The 22,292-nt window shown below is 40.6% G+C and overlaps 1 protein-coding gene across 4 annotated transcripts in view; it reads right to left on the bottom strand.

The window, feature by feature from the left end:
• Positions 1–22,292, bottom strand: part of fance (FA complementation group E) — a 33,298-nt gene that overhangs the window by 9,561 nt on the left and 1,445 nt on the right. For 2 of the 4 annotated variants that reach the window (XM_052034911.1, XM_052034912.1), the window contains exons 2-6: positions 19,586–19,798; positions 17,292–17,934; positions 8,130–8,174; positions 5,928–5,981; positions 4,948–5,091 (exon numbers count right to left, since the gene is read on the bottom strand). In XM_052034911.1, coding sequence (XP_051890871.1) covers positions 4,948–5,091; positions 5,928–5,981; positions 8,130–8,174; positions 17,292–17,934; positions 19,586–19,794 — 1,095 coding nt within the window. In that variant the 5' untranslated portion in view covers positions 19,795–19,798. Of the gene's footprint in view, positions 1–4,947; positions 5,092–5,927; positions 5,982–8,129; positions 8,175–17,291; positions 17,935–19,458; positions 19,562–19,585; positions 19,799–22,292 lie in introns of those variants that run through there. The other 2 variants (XM_052034913.1, XM_052034914.1) reach the window with 2 other exon arrangements.

Raw genomic sequence — 22,292 nt, 5'->3', positions numbered from 1 at the left:
AGTTGACAAAAGGGCCCGTGCACAGGATTGGGTGGAGGTGTCCATGAGGAGAATGGCTTCGGGCCAGCGGGTAAAGCGGTCGACAATCGTGAGGAGGTACCGCGCTCCTTGGGAGACTGGGAGGGGACCAATAAGGTTGACATGGATATGGTCGAACCGCCGGCGGGTAGGTTGAAAGTCCTGCAGAGGGGCCTTGACATGCAGCTGCTGTACTTTTGAGGTCTGGCAGTCTGTCCAGGACCGGGCCCATTCGGAAACCTGTTTACGCAGGCCATGCCAGACGAACTTGTCGGACACTATCTGGACAGTAGTTGGGATGGATGGGTGTGCCAGACCGTGGATGGAATCAAACACCCATCGATGCCAGGCAGCTGGAACAACAGGGCGGGGTTTACCGGTGGAGATATCGCAGAGCAGGGTGCGCTCACTGGGGACTACCAGTAGGTCTTGCAGTTGCAGGCCCGAGACTGCGGTGCGATAGCTGGGCATCTCCATGTCCGTTTGTTGCGCCTCCGCCAAGGTGCCGAAATCCACCCCGGGACAAAACTTGGACGGTGGGCCGTGAAAGTGCATCCACGATCACATTCTTTTTCCCGGACAGATGGCAGACGTCAGTGGTGTGCTCTGAGATGTACCACAAGTGCCGCTGCTGCCGTGCTGACCAGGGATCTGAGACCTTGTTGAAAGCGAAGGTCAATGGCTTGTGGTCGGTGCAAGCTGTAAACGGCCTGCCCTCTAAGAAGAATCGGAAGCGTCTGATGGCCAGGTACAACGCCAACAGCTTGCGGTCAAAGGCGCTATATTTGAGCTCTGGTGGTCGAAGGTGTCTGCTGAAGGACGTCAGCGGTCGCCAACACCCTTCGATGAGCTGCTCTAGAACGCCTCCGACCGCTATGCTGGAGGCGTCAACCGTGAGGGCTGTCGGGACGTCCGTACGAGGATGCACCAACGTGACCATGTCCGCCAAGGCCTGCTTGGTTTTGACGAACGAGTTGTCAGCCTCCTCTGACCAAACAATGTCCTTGCTTCCGCCTGACAGGAGAGCACACAACGGGCGCATGATGCAGGCCGCGGATGGTATGAACCGGTGATAAAAGTTTACCATACTGAGAAATTCCTGCAGGCCCTTGATGGAGGCGGGTCTGGCGAAGTGGTGGATGGCATCGACCTTTGCAGGCAGGGGCGAGGCGCTGTGTTTGTCGATCCGATGGCCCAGGAAATCGATTGTCTCGAGCCTGAACTGGCATTTGGCTGGGTTGATGGTCAGGCCAAAATCCTTCAGGCGAGAACAGAGTTGGCGGAGGTGCGTGAGATGTTCCTGGCGATCACGATGTCGTCGAAGTATATGAAGATGAAGTCAAGGTCGCGCCTGACCGCGTCCATCAGTCGTTGGAAGGGCTGAGCAGCGTTCTTGAGGCCAAAGGGCATCCGGATGAATTCAAAGAGGCCGAAAGGTGTGATCAGCGCCATCTTAGGAATGTTGTCTGGATGCACTGGGATCTGGTGATAGCCGCAGACGAGGTCGACCTTGGAAAAAATGGACCGCCCGTGCAGGCTGGCAGCGAAGTCCTGAATATACGGCATGGGGTACCAGTCTGGGGCAGTTACGTCGTTCAGGTGTCGGTAATTGCTGCAGGGTCACCAGCCTCCGGCTGCCTTGGGGACCATGTGCAGCAGAGAGGCCCATGGGCTGTCTGACCTGCAGATGATCCCCAACTCCTCCATTTTTTTGAATTCCTCCTTCGCGAGGCAGAGCTTATCTGGGGGTAGCCGTCGGGCGCGGGCGTGGAGGGGTGGGCCCTGGGTGGGGATGTGATGCTGGACGCCGTGCTTGGGCAAGATGGTGGAGAACTGGGGCATTAGTACAGATGGGAACTCTGCCAGGACCCTGGCGAACTCGTTGGTTGACATGGTGACGGAGTCGAGGTGTGGGGACGGTAGCTTGGCCTCACCCAACAAGAACGTTTGGAAGGTCCTGGCATGTACCAAACGCTTACCCCGCAGGTCGACCAGCAGACTGTTGGCGCGAAGGAAATCTGCCCCGAGGAGAGGTTGTGCAACGGCGGCCAGGGTGAATTTCCAGGTAAAGTTGCTGGTGCCGAACTGGAGGTGCACCGAACGGGTGCCAAAGGTCCAGATGGCGCTGCCGTTGGCGGCTCTGAGGGCGGGTCCTGGTGTGCGGTTGCAAGTCTCGTGGCTGTTGGGAGGCATGACGCTGACCTCGGCCCCGGTATCTACCAGGAGATGACGGCCAGAACGCCTGTCCCATACATGCAAGAGGTTATTCGGGTGGCCAGCCTCCATAGCCATCAGCGGCGGCCGGCCCTGGCATTTGCCGGAAACCTGCATGGTGGCCAGCACCTGTGGGCGTCTGTGCCCCACCGCTAGTGGTAGAAACACTATTGGTCGGTCGGTGTCTCAAACCTGGTGGCGGGTGGGGTGTGGTTGATTGCCGGGTCTGGTCTGCTGGGTATGTGGCGTGGCAACGCGCTTGACAGATGCCCCACTGTCCTTCTTCACCCGCCAAAGGACATCAGCACGGGTGGCCACCCCTCCAGGGGTCGCTGAAGTTGGCATCCACCTGGAGCAGGTAGATGTCGTCGGGTAACTGCTCTAGAAAGGCCTGCTTGAACATCAGGCAGGGTTTGTGGCTGTCTGCCAGGGCCAACGTCTCGTTCATGAGCGCAGAGGGGCGTCTGTCACCCAACCCATCGAGGTGGAGGAGGTGGGAGGCCCGTTTGCGTCGGGAAAGGCCGAAAGTCTCAAGAAGGAGGGTCTTGAACTTATCATACTTCTCCTCCTCCGGGGGCACCTGGATGATGTCCTCGACCTGGGCTGCGGTGTCTTGGTCAAGGGTGCTCACCACGTAGTAGTACTTGGTGTCGTCCCTGGTGATCTGGCGAATCTGGAACTGGGCCTCGGCCTGGTCGAACCAGACATGTGGCCGGAGGGTCCAAAAGGTGGGCAGTTTAAGGGCTACTGCCTCTTGTTGCGCAGACATTGTGGGTCCAAAAATGTTTGGGCCCGTTGGGGTCACCAATGTAGTGGCTAGCTACACTACTATAGAATAAAGACACGGAGTCTGTTGCTTGGAGTCAGAAAGCGATTGCTCAACAGGGGCGTGGTGTGCCTTTTAATACCGAAACTCTTCCCGCGCTTCAGTTCCCGCACTGATGTCATGCGCGGGTCACCTGACCTTCCCACACACGGGCTTTCCCTAGCCCAACGATGGAGGAGGGCCCCGTGCCATCTTGGGTCAGGGCCTCCGACGATGCTTGCGATCTCGGAAGCCGGTTTGATACTGGTAAGGTGAGTTGCCACACTGCCATATTAGGTAATTCTGTCTTACGAGATCAGAGATATTTCCTATTTCCTTCTTCCACCTTCTCTGCTACCTAAAACTTGTTTTCTCTCTTTACCAGTTCTGATGTAGGGTCCCAGATCTGAAACAACTAACTGTTCTTCTTTCCACTGATGTTGCCAGTGTTTCCAGCATTTTCTATTTTTATTATTTTTGAAGTTCTGTTTTTTTTTAATTTGGTCCCCAACTTCCCAAATTTTCTCAGGAGAACATCATTCTTGGGTCTACCTATGATGCCAACTCCTGTGTGGAACTAAAGGAGCCCCCAACCCCTCAGTGCCAAGTTTGCCACGTTCTTCTCTAGGCACAAGGAGATTCCCTAACCCTGGTAGAGTTGTCAGGGTTTCCAATTGCAGCTGCAATGGAAAGTATCTGTTTCTTTAAAACTACATTTATTTTTATTCCATCACTTCTCACTGCAATAGCTTCCTGCAGCACTGTAACATGGTCAATTTTCCCTTCCTTCACAGTCTTTATCACATCCATACAGAAAGAATATGGGTCCCCAACCCCGCTGACTCATAATCCTGCCTTTGATCAAAGACCAACTTTAGGGTTAAAGTAAACTAAGGGTTATGACTCCCTTCTCCAGTTAATTCTCTCCTCCCCTGATAGAGCTCAACATCCGTAGCTTGGACTCCAGCACAATAACTCTTCATTTTGCACTAATAAACATCAACAGAAACTCATGGTATGGAACCTCAACATGCAATTAGGCACTTTACACCCTTCTATATTTACTGGGCTCAACAATTTCAGAAAATAACCAATGCTCAGAGCTCTCCATTTTATCAGACAGTAACTGTCAGTAATTATTCTGTTTTTCCTGTTTACATCTCCTCCAGACCCTTATTTTATTTCTTTATATGTCCCATTACCATCTCCTTTTGCCTTGCACACAACTCCTTTTGTCATTTAATCTTCTTTGCCTTACATCCCATCACAGGTATTCCTTTGCACTTTCCTCCTCTTATGTTCTGGCCTTTGCAAAGAAAGGACATCGATCTAAAATATTAGCTTTACTTTTTCTACAGAGGCTGCCAGACATGCAGAGTACTTCCAGCATTTTCTATTTTTATTTCAAAGAAACACAAGGCTTCAGAGTTCTATCTTTACTATCTGAACATTTGGAAAAGCTACATATCACTTATGTTAATACATATATACATATACATGAAGACCAATCTCTGCACCAACCTATTCAAGAGAAGGTAAATTAAGAACTAGATTTTCTGTTTGAGGTGCTCCTGTCCTAACATAACCATTGAGACCAAGGTGAAAATTTCTTCAGGAGCCATCAGTCTGTTGGATCCCTCCATTTCTAAGTAGTAATTTATTTGGAAGTGTCCCAAGATCTGCAATATATTTGCTCATTCATTGGTAGGTATGCTGCTGCAATCGTATTAAAAAGATGGAATCAAATCATTTAACACATTTTTGAAAAAACAATCCATGGTGTCAAAAATCGGGAGAGGCAGCAAACCTTGCATTCAAATCTCAATGGCCGAAAAGTCATAAGTTAACTACATAGTGGAAGAGATGGAAAAGAAAATAATGTTTCGATCATACCACACAAATGACCATACCCTTGTCAAGAAGAGGGTCCGAGCAAGCACGGTTGCATTGCTGTAACTGAGATCAGAAGATAGTGAGATCATTTTGTTGCAGGCCAGGGGCAGTTGGTGCTCTGAGAGTTCAGAGAGCCGCAATAATAAACAGAGTTTCTCCAGCTGCAACAAATGCAATGCCCCAGTTATTGGAAGTATTGTGCAATAAAGATTCACAGACTCATTGCTGAAAGGATATGAGAGGTACTGTCCCTGCAATAGTTTACTTTGTCAAACAAATACTGTGTTCCGGCAATAGAATTGTGGAAACATGCAGAGTTCAGCCAAGGGTGCACTAGTGCACTTCTGATACTGATTGAGCTTTCATATTTCTGATGACTTTCTCACATGGTAGCATAAAAAGGTGTAACACATATAAACAGCACCCTCCCCAGTTCTTGACAGCTCATAAAGTTGAACAATATCTCTATCAGCTTTGTAGTTTGCTCATTGATAGGACATGGCCAAGCCCTTTAACTGAGTTTACACAGAATATTTCCAAAGCCAAATCCATTATTATTATTATAGTAATACCAAATGGAAAATTAAATCTTGACCAATTTTCATTTTTATAGGGTATTCTTAATAGCATAAATTCCACCTGCAATATGTCCTGTTTGATAGTGAAAGCAATATCAGGTGAGGAGTGGAATGGAAAAGATCCATGTGAGTGGAAGTATGTGGCTACACAAAGCTCACTGTCTTACTTCCTCCCCAAGAATCCTCCAGACTGGGTCTGCCATGGCTCCCCAACCAAAGGCCAGAGCTTCTTCCATGCAAATTACCCTGGGGTATGAAAATGCTGCCTAGGCTATGGAAGCACCTCACGGACAGGTAGAAGCCTACGATCTACCAGAGTTGTCCAAAAAAGTGAAGCTTTAGATCAATAACACTTGGAAAAATGGAGCATTACTTAACATGGATAAGCTGAAATGCTTTAGAAAATACTCTGATCCTACCTGGCTTGGATCACATTCATTCAGGATATTTAACTCTTCAGGCGGTTCCAACTTCTAAAGAGAGAAAAACCTATTTAATAAAAGCAAATTATAGACAGAAACAACCTGTAGTTCAGTCTGTTTGTATTTATTATAAGCACAAGAAACTTAAGTTGAAGAACCTATCCTGAGTGGGCTGAAATTAAAATGGAAACGAAATTCACTCACCACGAATGCAGTAGATACAGCTGCAGAAGTGAAAACAAATGGAGGCAGCCTACACTGATAAGACAAGCAAAGAGCAATCTGTTGCAATAGAGCATCCTTATGCCTCCTTCCTCAACAACACATCTAATTACAACACTTAACTCACATTATTAATTTTATTTCTATTATCAGGTTGCTACTAGTCACATGCTTGTGCATTTTCTCCCAGATATTAGGTTAAGCGGAACCAGCCAAGGTCATGTTATTATAATTCTGGAATTGTACATTGCCTGAGAGTGGGCACTAGCCAATTGGAAAGGACATTTGTCAGCTAGTTCAGGAGTGCATAAGTCGTCATCGTTCTTGGAGAAGTAGCAGCATTTTGAGCTTACTGATTTGGTTGATTTTGATTTTAAAAACTAAACATCCTGTACACCACTGGGATTAAAGCACTTAAATTTAAATATGCTTAACCTGCCTTACTGAAGCTGCCGTGACCAAGTGCTTGTCCTCACAGAAAACATCAAGCTGGCTTCCAGTACAATCCAAAGACCAATGTCACACTCATTGATCTTTCTGCAGCATCTGAAACTGTTTGGAAGTGTAGCTGTTGCTCAGACCACTCCATCTTCTCCTTTGGGCCAGGCTGCTCCACCTTTCTTGAAAAGGTCTAGGTAACTAACAAAGGCAATATTCTGAGTCAAGGTGAGCAGGTCAAGGCCCTAAATAATGACCTCCTGCATGGAAGTGTTCTTTTCTCAGGTCTCTTCAACATTTATGTAATATTTACCTCTACAAGAAAATTTGGCAGTAATTACACAGGCAGAGCCCTTTAGTGAAACTGAAGGCACATTGATGTCAGAACTGTCAACAATGCAAAGTATTTCCATACATGGAGGCTGCAGCCAAATCCAGCTAAACCCATCATCTCACCTCAACCACCACAGAGTGCATGCTCATTGTAACATAACTGTTTTCAGAGAAAAATTACTAATTTACAAATTACAAAATTATACCAACTCCGTTGTTTCTCGATGTGACACTCAACTGCACTGTAACAAATCTTCAAGAAAACATTGTGAAGATTAATAGTTGCATAAACATAATACAGAAACTGGCCACAACAAATTGGATTGCCACCATGTGAGTACTCCATACCTTTGATTTGGCACTGGTTTCTCAGCAGCAAGTACCATACAGATATCTGGACTGCTTAGCACTCATTCCAAATGTGTGGATTTCCACTTGAATTCTGCATTGTATGCTACCCTGGAACCCTGAAATCTACATGAATTCAATGGTTATCCGTGCTTGCCAATGCTCCTCCCACAGACATTGTCTGCAAGAAAGCTACATTCAGAGAGGTTCTCTACATGAATGGTAATCCAGCGCCACTCCATCCATAGATATTAAAAGAGCCTTCTAGTTTACTATTTGGTCTTCTGGAAACCTTTGTGGACACTTGTACAAGCTCTTGTACAATAGTGCAGTAGCTGAGAGGAAAGCGTAGAATAAAATCAACAATTTCTGATTCACCAATAAAGTCTCCTTTTGATCTACCATAAAAAAAATACACAAGGCACTAAACTAGATCTGGCCACTGTAGTCACTTGATGCGCATACTGTGCAGTAGGAGTTCTGCAGATTGTCACTGTGGCAACTCTGATCAAACTATGGACCATCTAACAACATGCTGTCCTCTTAAAAAAAATTAATGGTGACACTACAGAGAGATATTCCATTTTCCGAAGAACATTAGATTGATAATAAATCTCAAACTGTTGCTCCATGGGAGCAATATGAGAAAAGGAGGTACTGTATGATTAACAAATAACCTAAAAGTTATTTTCTGGCCAATACTAATCTAGCAGATGAGAATGAACATGCTTTATGTTGAGAAATAAAGGCACTGATAAAAATTAATGAAATAGAGGAAAAATATTTATTTTATGCAGTATGAATAAATTCTTGTATCAAACAAATCTTTAGATTTGTATATAAAAATAGAATACTTACATCTGAGTCTGCTTCAAATATATCTCTCAGTGTGGATACTGAAGACTGTTAAAGAGAAATAAAGATCTTCAACAGGTTTAAAAAAATAGGAGGTTCATATGCAGACATCAAATTGAGAAGGTTTGCTTTGTCAAATAACCCATCCAATGCCCTCCCCTTTCTTTAACTTAAGCTTTTCAGTTTGGTTTTCAGTAAACATGTTAAATCAACATGATGACTTACTTGACAGAAAGAACATAAACAGTGAAAGGTAATGGTGGCAGGAGCACATAAGATAGAATATCTTTATTAGTCACATATACATCGAAACACACAGTAAAATTCATCTTTTGTGCACTGTTCTGGGGGCAGCCCACAAGTGTCACCACGTCCCCGGCACCAACATAGCATGCCCACAACTTCCTACCCGTATGTCTTTGGAATGCGGGAGGAAACCGGAGGAACCAGAGAAAACCCACGTAGACACAGGGAGAACATACAAACTCCTTACAGACAGTGGCCGGAATTGAACCCGGGTCACTGGCACTGTAATAGCGTTACGCTAACTGCTACACTACATGAGAATGAAGGGTACATGAAGTACAATCAAGGAGACCATTACTGGTTGCTGAGACATCACTCCAATTGTACGACAACTCGTAGCAATTAATTCAACCATTGCGGTACAGTGGGAAAGAAGGTTTTAAGTTGATTGTGACCAGTATTGCATGCTATTATTGAAATTGTTTGGGGTCAAGGGGCTGGGATATTTTTTCTACATTAAAGGCTGCATAAAAATGGTATTTGCTGTCAAGTATCGGCACGTATTCACAAAAACATATGAAGTAGGCTAGTCAAACCTTTAAGTCTGTTCTGCCATTACCTTTTTTGTACCTCAATGTCACCTTCATACTTTACAGAGATATCCATAAACTGCACTAGTACTCATAATTTTTTCACTGCATTGCAAATGGTCAGCCAATGAACATCCACAATGGCCTGAATTGAGAATTCCTAGATTCACAACTTTTTGAATGAAGAAATTTCTTCACATTTTGGTCCTAAAGGCTTATTCTGTTACTGTGACAGCATCTTCCCTTTAAGCATTTTGTATGTTTCGATAAGATCACCCCTCATTCTTCCAAACACTTATGAATCAAGGTCAAACCCATGTGATTTCTCCTCAAGGCCTAACCTCTCCAAATGAGGAATCAGTTTAATTAACCTTTCTTGCCAGTACATCTCCCTTTGGGTAAAAAGACTAAAAGTTTATTCAGATTAAGTCTCACCAAGACCCTACATATTTGCAGCAAGATCTCATTATATATGGTTTGGAATATGACAGTAAAGGCTACAGTACCATTTGCTTTCCTAATTGTCAGCACAGTGGTGCAGGAGTTATAGCTGCTGCCTCACAGCTTCAGCAATTCGGGTTTTAATCCTGACCCCCTGATGCTGTCTGTTTGCATGTGCTCTGGTTTCCTGCCATATTCCAAAGAGGTGATGGTAGGTTTACTGACTACTGTAAATTGTCCTTTGCATAGTTGGGTGGATCGGCAAGAGCTGATTTCACACATAAGGATGAAAAGGTTACTGGGAAGTAAGTGGGAGAAATGGGGCTGATGGGAATGCGCTGAGAGCAGACGATGGGCAAAAATGGCCTTTTATGTTGTATGAAAATACAAATATAATTGCTTGGTGTGTCTGTTGTACAGTTTGAGAATAAAAACACACAGGTTTCTTGGAATAGCAACATCTCTCAGTTTCTCATCATAAAGAAGTCTGTTTTTCTATTTTCCCTTCCAGTGTAGGCAGCCTTTGCAGCCTCTTTGATCTTTCACCGCTTAGTGATCCAGCCATCTCTGTACTTTCACTCAAGTGATTGATATAAATTGTGAATAAAAGAGGCCCAAGTACTGATCGGTTCCAGTCAAGAGAACATGCCAATCAGAAAATGGCTCATTTATTCCCACAGTCTGCTTTCTCTCTGTTCACTCATCATATGTACAAACATTTGTATTAGGAATAGATGTCTCAGCCCTGCAAATATACACGTTCATTCAATAAGATTACGGCTGGTTTCATTGTAATCTCAACTTCGCATTTCTAGCTATTTTTCAACCTAATGGAACCTTCTCAGAACCTAGGGAATTTTGAAAAATTACAACTGAATCGTCAACTATCTCACCAGCCATTTCTTTTACCCCTGATGATAAACATCAGGACCTAGGAACTTGTCAGCCTACAACTCCAACTATTTGCTCAGAACCACTTTGGGGAGTCTCTGCTGGCCGTTGATGGAGTAACAGCTATTTGCTGCTGCTCTCACTGTACCTAACCTTTTCAACCCGACTTGAAATCCTTCCTTTTCACCCTTGGTAGTAAATTTAAACGTGATTTTACTTTACTATGAATACAAGGGGTGCTAAGGCTATGAAAACCACTAAGGAAGATGTTCCTCCTGTAACTTTAGAAGCTATTTTCGAGCAGCTTCAACAAATTAATGCCAAACTTGATTCTTTTCAAAAAAGACTGGAAGATCATGAAGGACGAATTGAAGTGAACGAAGCCTCTCTTTCGGTTTTGGATGGGAAAAATCGATGATTTACAGAACCTTTGTAAAAAAACAAGCCAAAGACAGCGAAAGATTCAAGTTGAAGATTATTGACTTAGAAAACAGGAGCAGAAGATCCAATCTTCATATTCTAGGATTACCAGAGAAGACTGAAGGTAATCAACCTATGGAATTCTTTGCAAAGTTTTTGGCTCAATTACTCCCTGGTATTCTAGAATCTTTGCCTAAGATTGATTGAGCACACAGAATACCTTTTTTCAAACCTCCTACGCAAGTTAAACCCAAATCAATTGTCATCTCTTTCCATGACTTTCAAACTAAGGAGCTTCTAATTCGGGAGGCACGTCATCGAGGGATGATTAATTTCCAAGATTATCAAATTAGAATCGTTGAAGATTACTCACCAGAGGTTATGAAGGAATGGGTTAAATTCAAAAATGTTATGTCGGATCTGTATCAGAAAGGGTACAAGCCATCACTTCAATTCCCGGCAAGACTCAGGATCATACTTAAAAACGGCTCGCAAAAATGGTTTTGATCCTTGGAAGAAGCCCAGATTTTTCTGGAAACTCCTACTGAATGATTTCACATTCCTCGTTATGAACACTTTCTGTTTTCTATTTTTTTTCTTTCGGGTTTTTTTCCAGTAACCACTTACTAATTTTTGGGATGATTATGTTTCTTTTTGATTCTTTTCTGTTTTGTTCTTTTTTTTGAATCGTTTTTTCTCAATATAGCTTGAAATAAGAAAAAAGCAACATTTTAAATTGCATTGAACTAAGAACACTTGTTTTTACATTCGTTAATTGTGGTTTCATTGTTTATCTCATTGTTACGTCTGGGTTGGAACTTTACTAACCTTGAAATTAATTAGCAGAGATAATTTGGGGTTATGCTATCTGTAGGTAGCTGCCAGCTGCTTCTAAACCGCCTTCTTTTCTTTGGGTGTTGGGAGGGGGGTGGGAGGTTTTCTTTGGAAGCTGTTCTGGGCTGTCAGCCAAATCTGTTGCCTAGTTACTTTATCTGTAATTCTACTGTAGTACTTTTTACTGGTATTTTTCAATGGTTTGCTCATCATTCTTTTTTTTAACCTACATTCAAATAATATCATAATGGATCGAGTTATTAATTTACTTAGTTTTAATGTGAAAGGCTTAAATCATCCTTTAAAGCGAAAAAAGATTTTTGCCTATATTAAAAAACTTAAAGCCTCTATCATCTTTCTACAAGAAACTCACATTTGCAATTGTGATATTTCATGTTTTTTTTAATCGATGGAATGGGCTCCAATTTCATTCTTCTTTTCAAGCTAAATCTAGAGGGGTTTCAATTCTTATAGATAAGACAGTTTCATTTGACCAACATAAGGTCATAACTGATACTAATGGTCGTTTCGTTCTAATATCAGGGAAAATAAATAATAGACCAATGGTATTGGCTAATATTTATGCTCCAAATACAGATGACCCAGGATTTTTTGAACGATTTTTGTCATTTCTACCAGACTTGAACTTTTATTCTTTAGTCTTGGGAGGTGATTTTAATCTCTGGTTAGATCCCAAATTAGATAGGTCATCTACTAAATTAGCGGTTCCTAATAAATCAGCTTTATTTCTTCAATCGTTTTTAATGAAAACTGGGGTTATTGACGCCTGGTGTTTTTTGCATCCAGGAAATAAGGAATATTCCTTTTTCTCTCATGTTCACCATACATATTCCAGGATTGATTACTTTTTTTATTGATAACCGAATGATTTCATCAGTTCGATCCTGTGACTATAAAGAGATTGCTCTTTCAGATCATGCTGCTGTGCTTCTCTCTTTAAATTTCCCTGGGCTCCCTCAGACAAATAGATTTCGGTGTTTTAACGTAACCTTGTTATCTGATCAAAATTTTTTCCAATTTATGGAGAAACAAAGTACTCTTTTTTTTGAAGAGAATTTGTCGGAAGAGATTTATAGTCTTATCATTTGGGATACTTTCAAAGCCTTTATTAGAGGTCAAATTATTTCTTATACGGCAAGCATTAGGAAAAAAGCTGACAGAGAAAGAGCTGATCTAGTTGATCAATTGAAACTATTAGATCAAAAATATGCTTTGGATCCAGACCCGGTTTTATATAAAAGGCGAGTTGAAATTAAAACTAAATATGATCTTCTTTTAACTTATCCAATTGAAAGTCAACTTTTAAAAGATAGAAGTCAATTTCATATTCATGGAGATAAAATAGGTAAATTACTGGCTAACCAATTAAAAATTTCCAGAGCTAGACTGCAAATTAAAGAAATTTCGAAAGCCAATGGCAAGAGGACAACTGATCTTTTAGAAATAAATGATACTTCTAGAGAATTTTATTCTAAACTTTACAGTTCTAATTTTCCCCAAGATAATACTGTGATGGATAATTTCTTTGACCAATTAAATGTTCCTACACTTTCCACTGAAAATCGAAAACAGGTGGATCAATCTATTACATACGAGGAAATCGCCGAGGCTGTGCGATCTTTACATTCTGGAAAGACTCCGGGTCTAGATGAATTTCCCGGAGAATTCTACAAGGCCTTTGCCTCTTTGCTTATACCTCATTTATGTGCTGTCTTTTCGGATTCTTTTAAATTGGGTAGACTTCCACAATCTTTATATGAAGCTTCTATTTCACTTATTCTTAAGAAAAATAAGAACCCAACAGAATGCGCTTCGTATAGACCAATTTCACTACTTAATGTGGATGTTAAAATTCTAAAGTTCTAGCTCGTAGATTGGAAAATAGCTTACCTTCAATTATATCTGATGATCAGACTGGTTTTATTAAAAATTGATATTCTCATTTTAATATTCTTCATTTATTGGATATTATTTACTCTCCCTCTAAGGAAATATTGGACTGTGTGATATCTTTAGATGCTGAGAAGGCCTTTGATCGGATTGAATGGAATTACTTATTTAAAACCCTAGAGAAATTTAATTTTGGGCCTGATTTTATCCAATGGATTAAATTACTTTATTTATCCCCTTCTACTCGAGTTCTTACTAATTTTCAAAACTCTAAACCTTTTAAACTTCAACGTGGAACCAGACAGGGATGTCCTTTGAGCCCTTTGCTCTTTGATTTGGCCTTAGAACCTTTAGCTATTTCTTTCCAAGAATCTAGAGATATCTTTGGTATCTCCAGAAGAGGTATTAACCATAAACTTTCTCTATATGCTGATGATTTATTACTTTTTATATCTAATGTTGAAGCCTTGTTACCTCCTATGCTTTCTTTACTTCCTCGCTTTAGTCAGTTTTCAGGCTATAAATTGAACTTATACTAGAGTGAACTTTTTCCTTTGAATAAGTTGGTACCTTTTGATATTAACATTCCCTTTAAAATTGTAAGAAATCATTTTACCTATCTGGGGGTGTCAATTACTAAAAAATTATAAGCATTTATTTAAAGAAAATTTTTTCACCTTGCTACACTACATTGAAAAGGGTTTTATCAAGTTGGTCTCCCCTTTCTATATCATTGATTGGCTGAATTAATGTTATTAAAATGAATATTTTACCTAAATTTATATATCTATTTCAGGCTTTACCTGTTTTTATTCCTAAATCCTTCTTTAATTCTCTTGAGTCAATTATATCTTCTTACCTATGGAATAATAAACATCCTAGATTAAATAAAATTCACTTTCAGAAGGTTAAGAAGAATGGAGGTTTAGCCTTACCTAATTTTAGATTTTATTACTGGGCAGTCAATATACGAAATCTTATGTTTTGGTTACATTACACCAATCAAGAGGCTTGTCCAGTATGGGTCTCTTCGGAAATTAACTGTTAAAAAATTTTCTATTATCTCTTTGCTTGGTTCTTCACTTCCAGTATCATTAAATAAACTAACAGATAATTTAGTAGTTAAACATGCCTTGAGGATTTGGGTAGAATTTAGAAAATATTTTGTTTTTTTTGAGTTTTTCTTTGTCCAGTCCCATTTTCTCTAATTACTTTTTTAAACCTTCTATAACTGATGTAGTTTTTAAAGAGTGGGACAAGTTAGGTATTACTTGTTTTCAAGATCTGTTTGTTGGAGGGAACCTTTCTTCATTTGAACAATTGCCTACCAAGTATAATTTACCAAAAATTCATTTTTTTAGATATTTACAAATTAGAGATTTTTTTCGATCTCAATTACATTCTTTTCCTTTGTGTCCTGATAAGAATTTATTAGATGACATTTTTAATTTGGGACCCTTTCAGGATGGCTCAATATCTAATATTTATGACAGATTATTAGGAATGAGTAAGGTGCCACTAGATAAAATTAAAAACACTTGGGAACAAGATTTGCAGATGTCAATTTCCGAGGAAACTTGGAATGAAATTTTCAAGTTGGTTAATACTTCATCATTATGTGCTCGTCATTCTCTCCTTCAATTTAAAGTGGTCCATAGAGCTCACTTGTCTAAAGATAAACTATCCCATTTTTATTCTGATATATCTCCTTACTATGATAAATGCAATAACAGAGTGGCTTCCTTAATTCACATGTTTTGGACGTGTCAGAGTCTTAAAAAATATTGGACAGAGTTCTTTCATACTTATTCTGTACTTTTTAAATAAATTTTAAACTTAATCCTTTGACTGCACTGTTTGGGATTGTTGGAGGAAAAGATATAACTTTGAAGGCTTCTGATTTACATATTCTGGCTTTTATTTCTCTTATAGCCAGGAGAGCAGTATTGCTTAAATGGAAGGAAGCTACTCTGCCTACGCATGTTCAATGGTTATGGGATGTTACGTCATATTTGAATCTAGAGAAGGTTCGCTGTTCAGTTTTTGAATCTAACCTAGACTTTCAAACCCTGTGGGAACCCTTTTTGAATTATTTTCAAAATCTCTGATTTGGGGACTAAAACGCAGATATTGGCTGACACTGTTACATATTTTTAAGGTTTTTCCTTGCTATTTCTTCCATCTAACAGCTTCGGGTTTTGGTAGCGGGGGTAGATTTTTTTTTGTAATAAAATATTTCAATTTTTTTTCTTCCTTTATTAACTAACTACTATATGTGATTATTGATTTAGAGTATTGTAATTCTAAGTATGATTTAACACAATGTATTCAGTAGTATTTTTACTCTCTTTCTTGATGCATGTACTCTGTATTTTTTCCATGGATTTAATAAAAATATTGTAAAGAGAACCACTTTGGTCTTCTCTAATTTTTCCTTCCTTATTAATTTTTTAATCATTCTTTGTTATTAATTTCAGAATGTCAGTGCGAGGTCAAAGAGAAGGATCTTGTTCGAGGGGAAAATATTTTACACTACAAGGAAAAATGAATGTTCAGTTTCCTGAAGTTATACGGAGGCACTGGGACAGGACCAGAAGGAGCATTGGCAAGGATGGAGAAAAGGGGAATTTGAGGCATCAAGGTCACAAGATCACAAGACAAAGGAGCAGAAGCTGGCCATTTGGCCCATCGAGTCTGCTCCATGAGCTAAACTAAAACTATTCCTATCTAGCCCCAATTTCTGGCCTTATCCCCATATCCCTTGATACCTTGACTAATTAGATACCTATCAATCTCCTCCTTAAACGCCCCCAATTATCGGGCCTCCACAGCTGTATGTGGCAAAGAACAAGGTGTTCTAACATACAGGGTAAATACCGGCAAAGACTACAATGCAGTTAGGAAAACTGCTCAGACTGAAAGCAATTTGTGCTACAGACTCAGATTAGATTAGGGTTAAACACCATAAGGATCAAGGCAGAATATGAAACCTCTCACTTCCTCAGAGAACATTAGAGCATAGGAATTATTAACTAGAACACGTAAATGAACTCCCTCCTCTTCCCAGAACAGTGCCACAGAACATTTATATTCTCATAAACAGAGGGAATGGGTCCTCCTTTTAATATCTGATTAAAAGAGGACACCTCTAGCAATACAATGCTCTGTCAGAACTGCAATGAGGCATCACTTTATGTACTCAAATCCTCAAGTAGGGATTGATTCACTGCACCAGAGCAATACCAAAAAACTGAGGAGGTATAGGGGAAGGATCTCAGCCAGAACTGCTTTACTTGCCCACTTATTGTCTCTGCATCACAACTAACTCTTTTACTGTTCCTTTCTACTATAATGCACTGTAAAAATAATTTTGGTTTGTCAAGGAGAACCGTTCACACTCCCTCTACACTTTAAAATGTTAATACCACTATTTAATAAACCAGTTTTATTAATACTGGAGTAATTATATACAGATCAATGAATTAAGTCAGTCACTCAAATTATAACAAAAACCTGAGGGATGTATCTAACTGGTAAATGTCTGCAATTTCACAGCAAGCTCCCAGTATTAACCCACATAAATGCCAGCTACTGCAGCACATTTTTATCCAAATCTACAAGCTCTGAATTTGCTGGAAGATTTTAGTTTGCAAATCATTCAGTGTACTCCACTCCTGTATTCTTCTGCCTAGCAAATTCAGCCTTGTGGATCTGAACCAAGTAAGCTCAGGACAAGGAGTGAATGTGAGCGCCAGACTCCATTCAACAAAGTCTGGATTAATGGCTTCAGTCAAGCATCCTCTATGTATATTTAACTACATTTTATTCATACCTTGATATGTTCAGGTAGATCAACTTTTTTCTCTGTTTTTGGAAGGACTTCCTGCTCTACTTCAACAATGCCCATCTTGTTTTGCATGTGTGTTTGGATAAGCTTCATGTTTTCCGAGTTTGAAGTTACACCCTGGTTCTCATTGATAATAAAGGGTTCCAAAGAGACAATGTCCTCTGCTAGTTTTATTTTCTTTGTTATATTTTGCTCATCATCTTCCAAAAGTGATGCACCTTTCAGAATATTTTTTCGTTTTTTTGAGTTCTGTGTTAATGTTATATTGTCTTCTGTACCTTCACATGATTTATCACTGCTGACATTTTGTTGATTGTAGTACCAACCCAACCTTTTTTCAGCACCTGAAGGATCTTCAGAATTTCCAACCAGCGTTTGACAGAGATATTTCAATTGCTTCTGAAACCTGTTTGAATGTGAATTTGACTTCAAATAACATGATCCACCTTCTAAGTCTTGCTCCAGGACGTCAATTAATTTCTGTATCCAGAGATCAGTGTCCAGGTTTTTCTTTAACTGTGAGATGAGATGATGCAGACAGTCTTTAGGTACATAACTACTGGCCAAGTGAAGAAATGATAAGAGGTTTCTTCTGACCAGTACTGGTAAAAGGTAAAACAGTGGCTTTCTAAAAGAGGAAAAAAAATGAAACTATTGGTAAACAGTTGATAGACAGAATACTGTTATCACAACTTCCCACAAATCCTGTAACCTCTGGCATTTATCCCAAGGTGAATTGCTGGCTAGGTAACACAATCCTGCAGGAACAACGGAAATCTAGAGTATTGTATTAATCACAAATCACTTGTATTGCATTTTAATTAACTACCCAATAAATACCTAATTCTCTAATTACATGTCACTAAAATTAGATGAGTAGAGATTGTAGGGAAAACTTTCATTTCTGGAAGTCCTGTTCAAGTGTAAGAGTCCAACTTGAACAGGGATAATTTCAGTATGAAATGGATTGAGACCATGTAACTTAGATCATTTTCAAGGTATAATGGAGAAATGTAAGTAGCTTTATTGTGCTTTAACTGCACAGAAAGTGAAATTATGTGAATATCAAGCATTTGGAGTAAAATGGCATCCACATGGTTAAAGATTTAACTAGTTCTGCAAGTCCCAGGAGGTGTGATCTGAGCCAAGTTAACAGAATCAGTGGTAGAAGCATACAACAATTTTCAGCATCTCCAGGGTGAGGGCTTGGGAGAAAGAAAGCTATTGTGGTATCATGACCTTGCTGGATATGTACTCATACCAAGTATATGCAGGAATGGGTTTACCCAAGAGATGCCTGGCACTTACTGTCCAAACTCAACCATGAACAGCTACCTAGAAAGTGCCAGAAATGGAGGTCTTATGCACGATAAGGGGAAAGAAATTCATTTAGCACCTTATTTCTAAATGCCCAGAATTAACCAAGGAGATTTTGCATATCAGGACAGAGGAGTGCACTGATGTTCCTTTTCATTCTGCCTGAATGATGGGAGAACTGTTTGAATGATTCGCACGTGGCAATTTGCATTTCTAAGGTGCTCCTCATAATTAGTAAAGACAAAAGCTTTGCGAAAAACATAGAAAGTTAAAGAATCACTATCAGAAAGATGGATCATGGGGTTATCAAACTCAAGGGGAAAGCATTACCAAGTAGTTTTATATATCCCAATTTTTATCAAATGAAGGTGCCCAAAAATAAGACATTTTTTTGCCCTGAGTAAGCAAAAATGTGGCCCAGAGGTTCACAAACTTTTTGTTTTGGTGGCCACCCCTCACCACTTCAAAGAGATTGTTTTTTTTTCTGGATACTCATCCTGCCATCACATTCTCCACTATTTCATTTTACATTCGTGACTTCCCCATTTCTAACTTATTATGTTACATCTGCCCTCCACAATTTGAAAAAGTGATTAAGAAAGATACATAGAAAGTAACAACTTATGACACTCAAATTAGGAAGTAAAGGAGCCTGCATTTATATACCACCTAGCCCATCTTCAGGAAATCCCACAGCACTTTTGGTGGAGTCAGTGTAAGCAAACAGGCCAATCCATTTGCGCACAGCAATAAGTTAGACGTTTCTAGTGGTAGTGCTTGAGCTTTACTAGCCTCATAGTGAAGAAATTTCTCCTCATCTGTGCTAAATTCTTACCTTGTATTTTGAAACCCTGATCCTGGTTCTAGACAAATCCCAGCCAGGAGAAACATTCTCCTTGGATCCAGCCTATGTTGCCCTGTCATAATTTGTATGTGAATTAATATTTCTTAAAGGCTCTTACAGACTTAACTTCTGCTTGTTCCCTTCCAAAAACGGCTCAGGTTGGCACAGTGTCTCTATGAAGGTTCTCCAATGAAGAGACTGTTTTGACTGGATACGCTGCAGAATACGAAATGCACTGGTAGCTCCCGACGTGCCCAGGGTTAGTGTGTGAAGCAGAATTTGAAATGGCTTCTGAAATTGTTCCATAAGCTCTTTAAAGTTGTTCATGCTCCTTGAAAGAAATGATAAATGAAAGTCAGCATGGAGCACCTAAATTATAATGATTTTATACACAAGTTTCACATACAAAGCAATAATTTTATGCACACCATTCTCAGAATATTGTTTTCCTCAATTCTCTCTCATCGTTCCATTTGACTTTGATCTGTACCTGCTTCTTACTTGGAGTATTATGTGCAGTTCTAGTCACCACACTTTAGGAAGGATATGTTAGTACCAAGAGAATGTAGAAGAGATTCGTCAAGATGTTGCCTGGATTGGATTTAGTTATGGGGAGAGATTGAATAGGCTGGGTTTGATTTCCCTAGAGTGAAGGAGGCCGGGGTGACCTGATAGAAATATCTAGTATTTTAAGGGGCATAGATAGGATAGATGGTCATAATCTTTTTTCCATGGTACGGATATCAAAAACAAGAGGGCATAGGTTGAAGGTTGGAGGAAGGGTTTTTAGGGGGTTCTGAGGGGAAAGTTTTTTTTCACAGAGAAATTGGTTGATATCTAGAATAGGCTGCTGGTTGAGGTGGTGGAATCAGATACAATCACTACATTTAAGAGACATTCAGAAAGGCACTTGAAGGCATTGAAACATACATTCCTAATGCAGGCAAATGGATTGGCATGGATGTTGTGGGCTGAAGGGATCATTTCTGTGTTGTACACTCCATCTCAAGTTTTTCTGCTACCCAGTCCTCCAGAAAAAGTAGACATTCCTTAGTTCTATCACTCATTCTCCTCTATTTGCCCTTTTTTGCTATTCATTCCATCCATCCCGCATTTTCTTATCTCTCAGTGTTGTATGTTATGAACTCTGTCTCCAGTTCTGTTAACTTGCATTTTCTTTCTCTGTATCCAATTGTCTTAGCACTCTTAATTTTTTATGAATTGAAGAATTCCAACTCTTGTCTTCATGGGACTTGTGTATCCCTGGCAAACCAAGCATTTATTGACCACCATTAATTATGATGGCAAGCCCCCTTCCTGAACCTATGCAGTCCTTTTGAGTTCTAGGAAATATACACAGTGATTCTGACTCTATTTCTTAGGCAATCCATTGGGGTCAAGGATGAATGAGTGCTACAGTACTTTTAAGGAGTGGAAGATATGTGCACAGCTACCACATGAAATGAATAGACCAAAGTCTTGATCCAAAAGCAAGGAAGTTCAAGATAACTGAAGATAGACTCAGCTCACGGACTTAGCACAGACATACACACACCCTCTTTCTCAGACCATTGCATCAGCAACCCCATCCCACCCTAATCCCTTCCCTGCGTCAGTCCCTCTCAGTATCCTTAACACTGTACCATGCACCCTAGTGCCTGTTTCAGTCTATCCCGCTTCAGCTTATTCCCACTACACTATCCATTTCTTTCCCTCAATTCCACTGCTCTCCAACTTTTCCCCCATTCTCCAGTTGCCAACTTTCTCTCTCCCAGAGGGAAGCTGTATCCCCATGGCTGCTTCTTGTCTTCATGAGCACCCCTGATTCCCCACCTCCCACCACCATAGTTCTGGCAGCCATGCTGCCTGTAGCCTAGCCCACATTTCCACCTATCCCCTTTCCTCTCCCCCTTAAAACCTTGATAAAACCTTCAGCATCCACCTGGTGTTGATGTCAGTAGATTGCAATCTCCGGACACTCTGCAACTGGGTTAGTGGATCCTAATGTGTGATTTCCAGGCTGATGGAGATGGATTTATCCTACCAGAGCAGGAACATCTCATTTGGTTGCCACCATCACTCAAGATATACAACAGCACTAAACTCCCAGGCTTTTGTCTCCCCATCTTAAGGATATATTGGCGGTAATGTGATATAGATTTATTAGATCACAGCAAACTTCCAAGGGCTAGATTGTAAGAGGTAAATTGAATCAGACTTGTATTCCTGGAATATATGGTTGCTGGATTCAGTTTTTTTAAAAAAAGGATTCTATATGGATTGGGTTGATGAGATATATGACTCTATGGTCTAGAAATTCTATCATGTAACATACTTTTTAATGTGCTTGCAATTGATTTAAATCAGAATTGTTCACAAATGCAAATAGCATCCTATGCCACAAAAAGCAGCCAATGACAAATTCTTGTGTTGGTCTCTACTGATGTGACGTGCCTTCATATAATATGAGACGAACGGTAATGACATCAATTAGCATGCAGTGCAGTTTGATTTCACTACTGCAACATCATAGAACCAATATTTATTCAAAAGAACCATGTAGGCTCCAGCAGAAGAGCCAACTGCACAGGAGGATGCAAGAATGCTCATTAAAGGGCCACCCTTACTTAAGCCTCTGCCAGGGTTTCTGCAATGATAACAGACACAGAATCCTCACAGGATTGATGTCAAGGGCTGATGGGTCTAGTCTAAATGAATGTCCTCCATGCCTGTCAGGATGTCCATCTCTGTCACCACAATACCTAATTGACCAGGGGCTCCCTGTCTGGTTTTTAACCTGCCATGTCACAGTCGCCCCCCCCCCC

This window comes from Pristis pectinata, chromosome 20 (genome assembly GCF_009764475.1).
Source record: "Pristis pectinata isolate sPriPec2 chromosome 20, sPriPec2.1.pri, whole genome shotgun sequence".
Taxonomy (NCBI): Eukaryota; Metazoa; Chordata; class Chondrichthyes; order Rhinopristiformes; family Pristidae; genus Pristis; species Pristis pectinata.
Note: the sequence above shows the minus strand (reverse complement) of the source record. Positions and strands in the feature narration are given on the sequence as shown.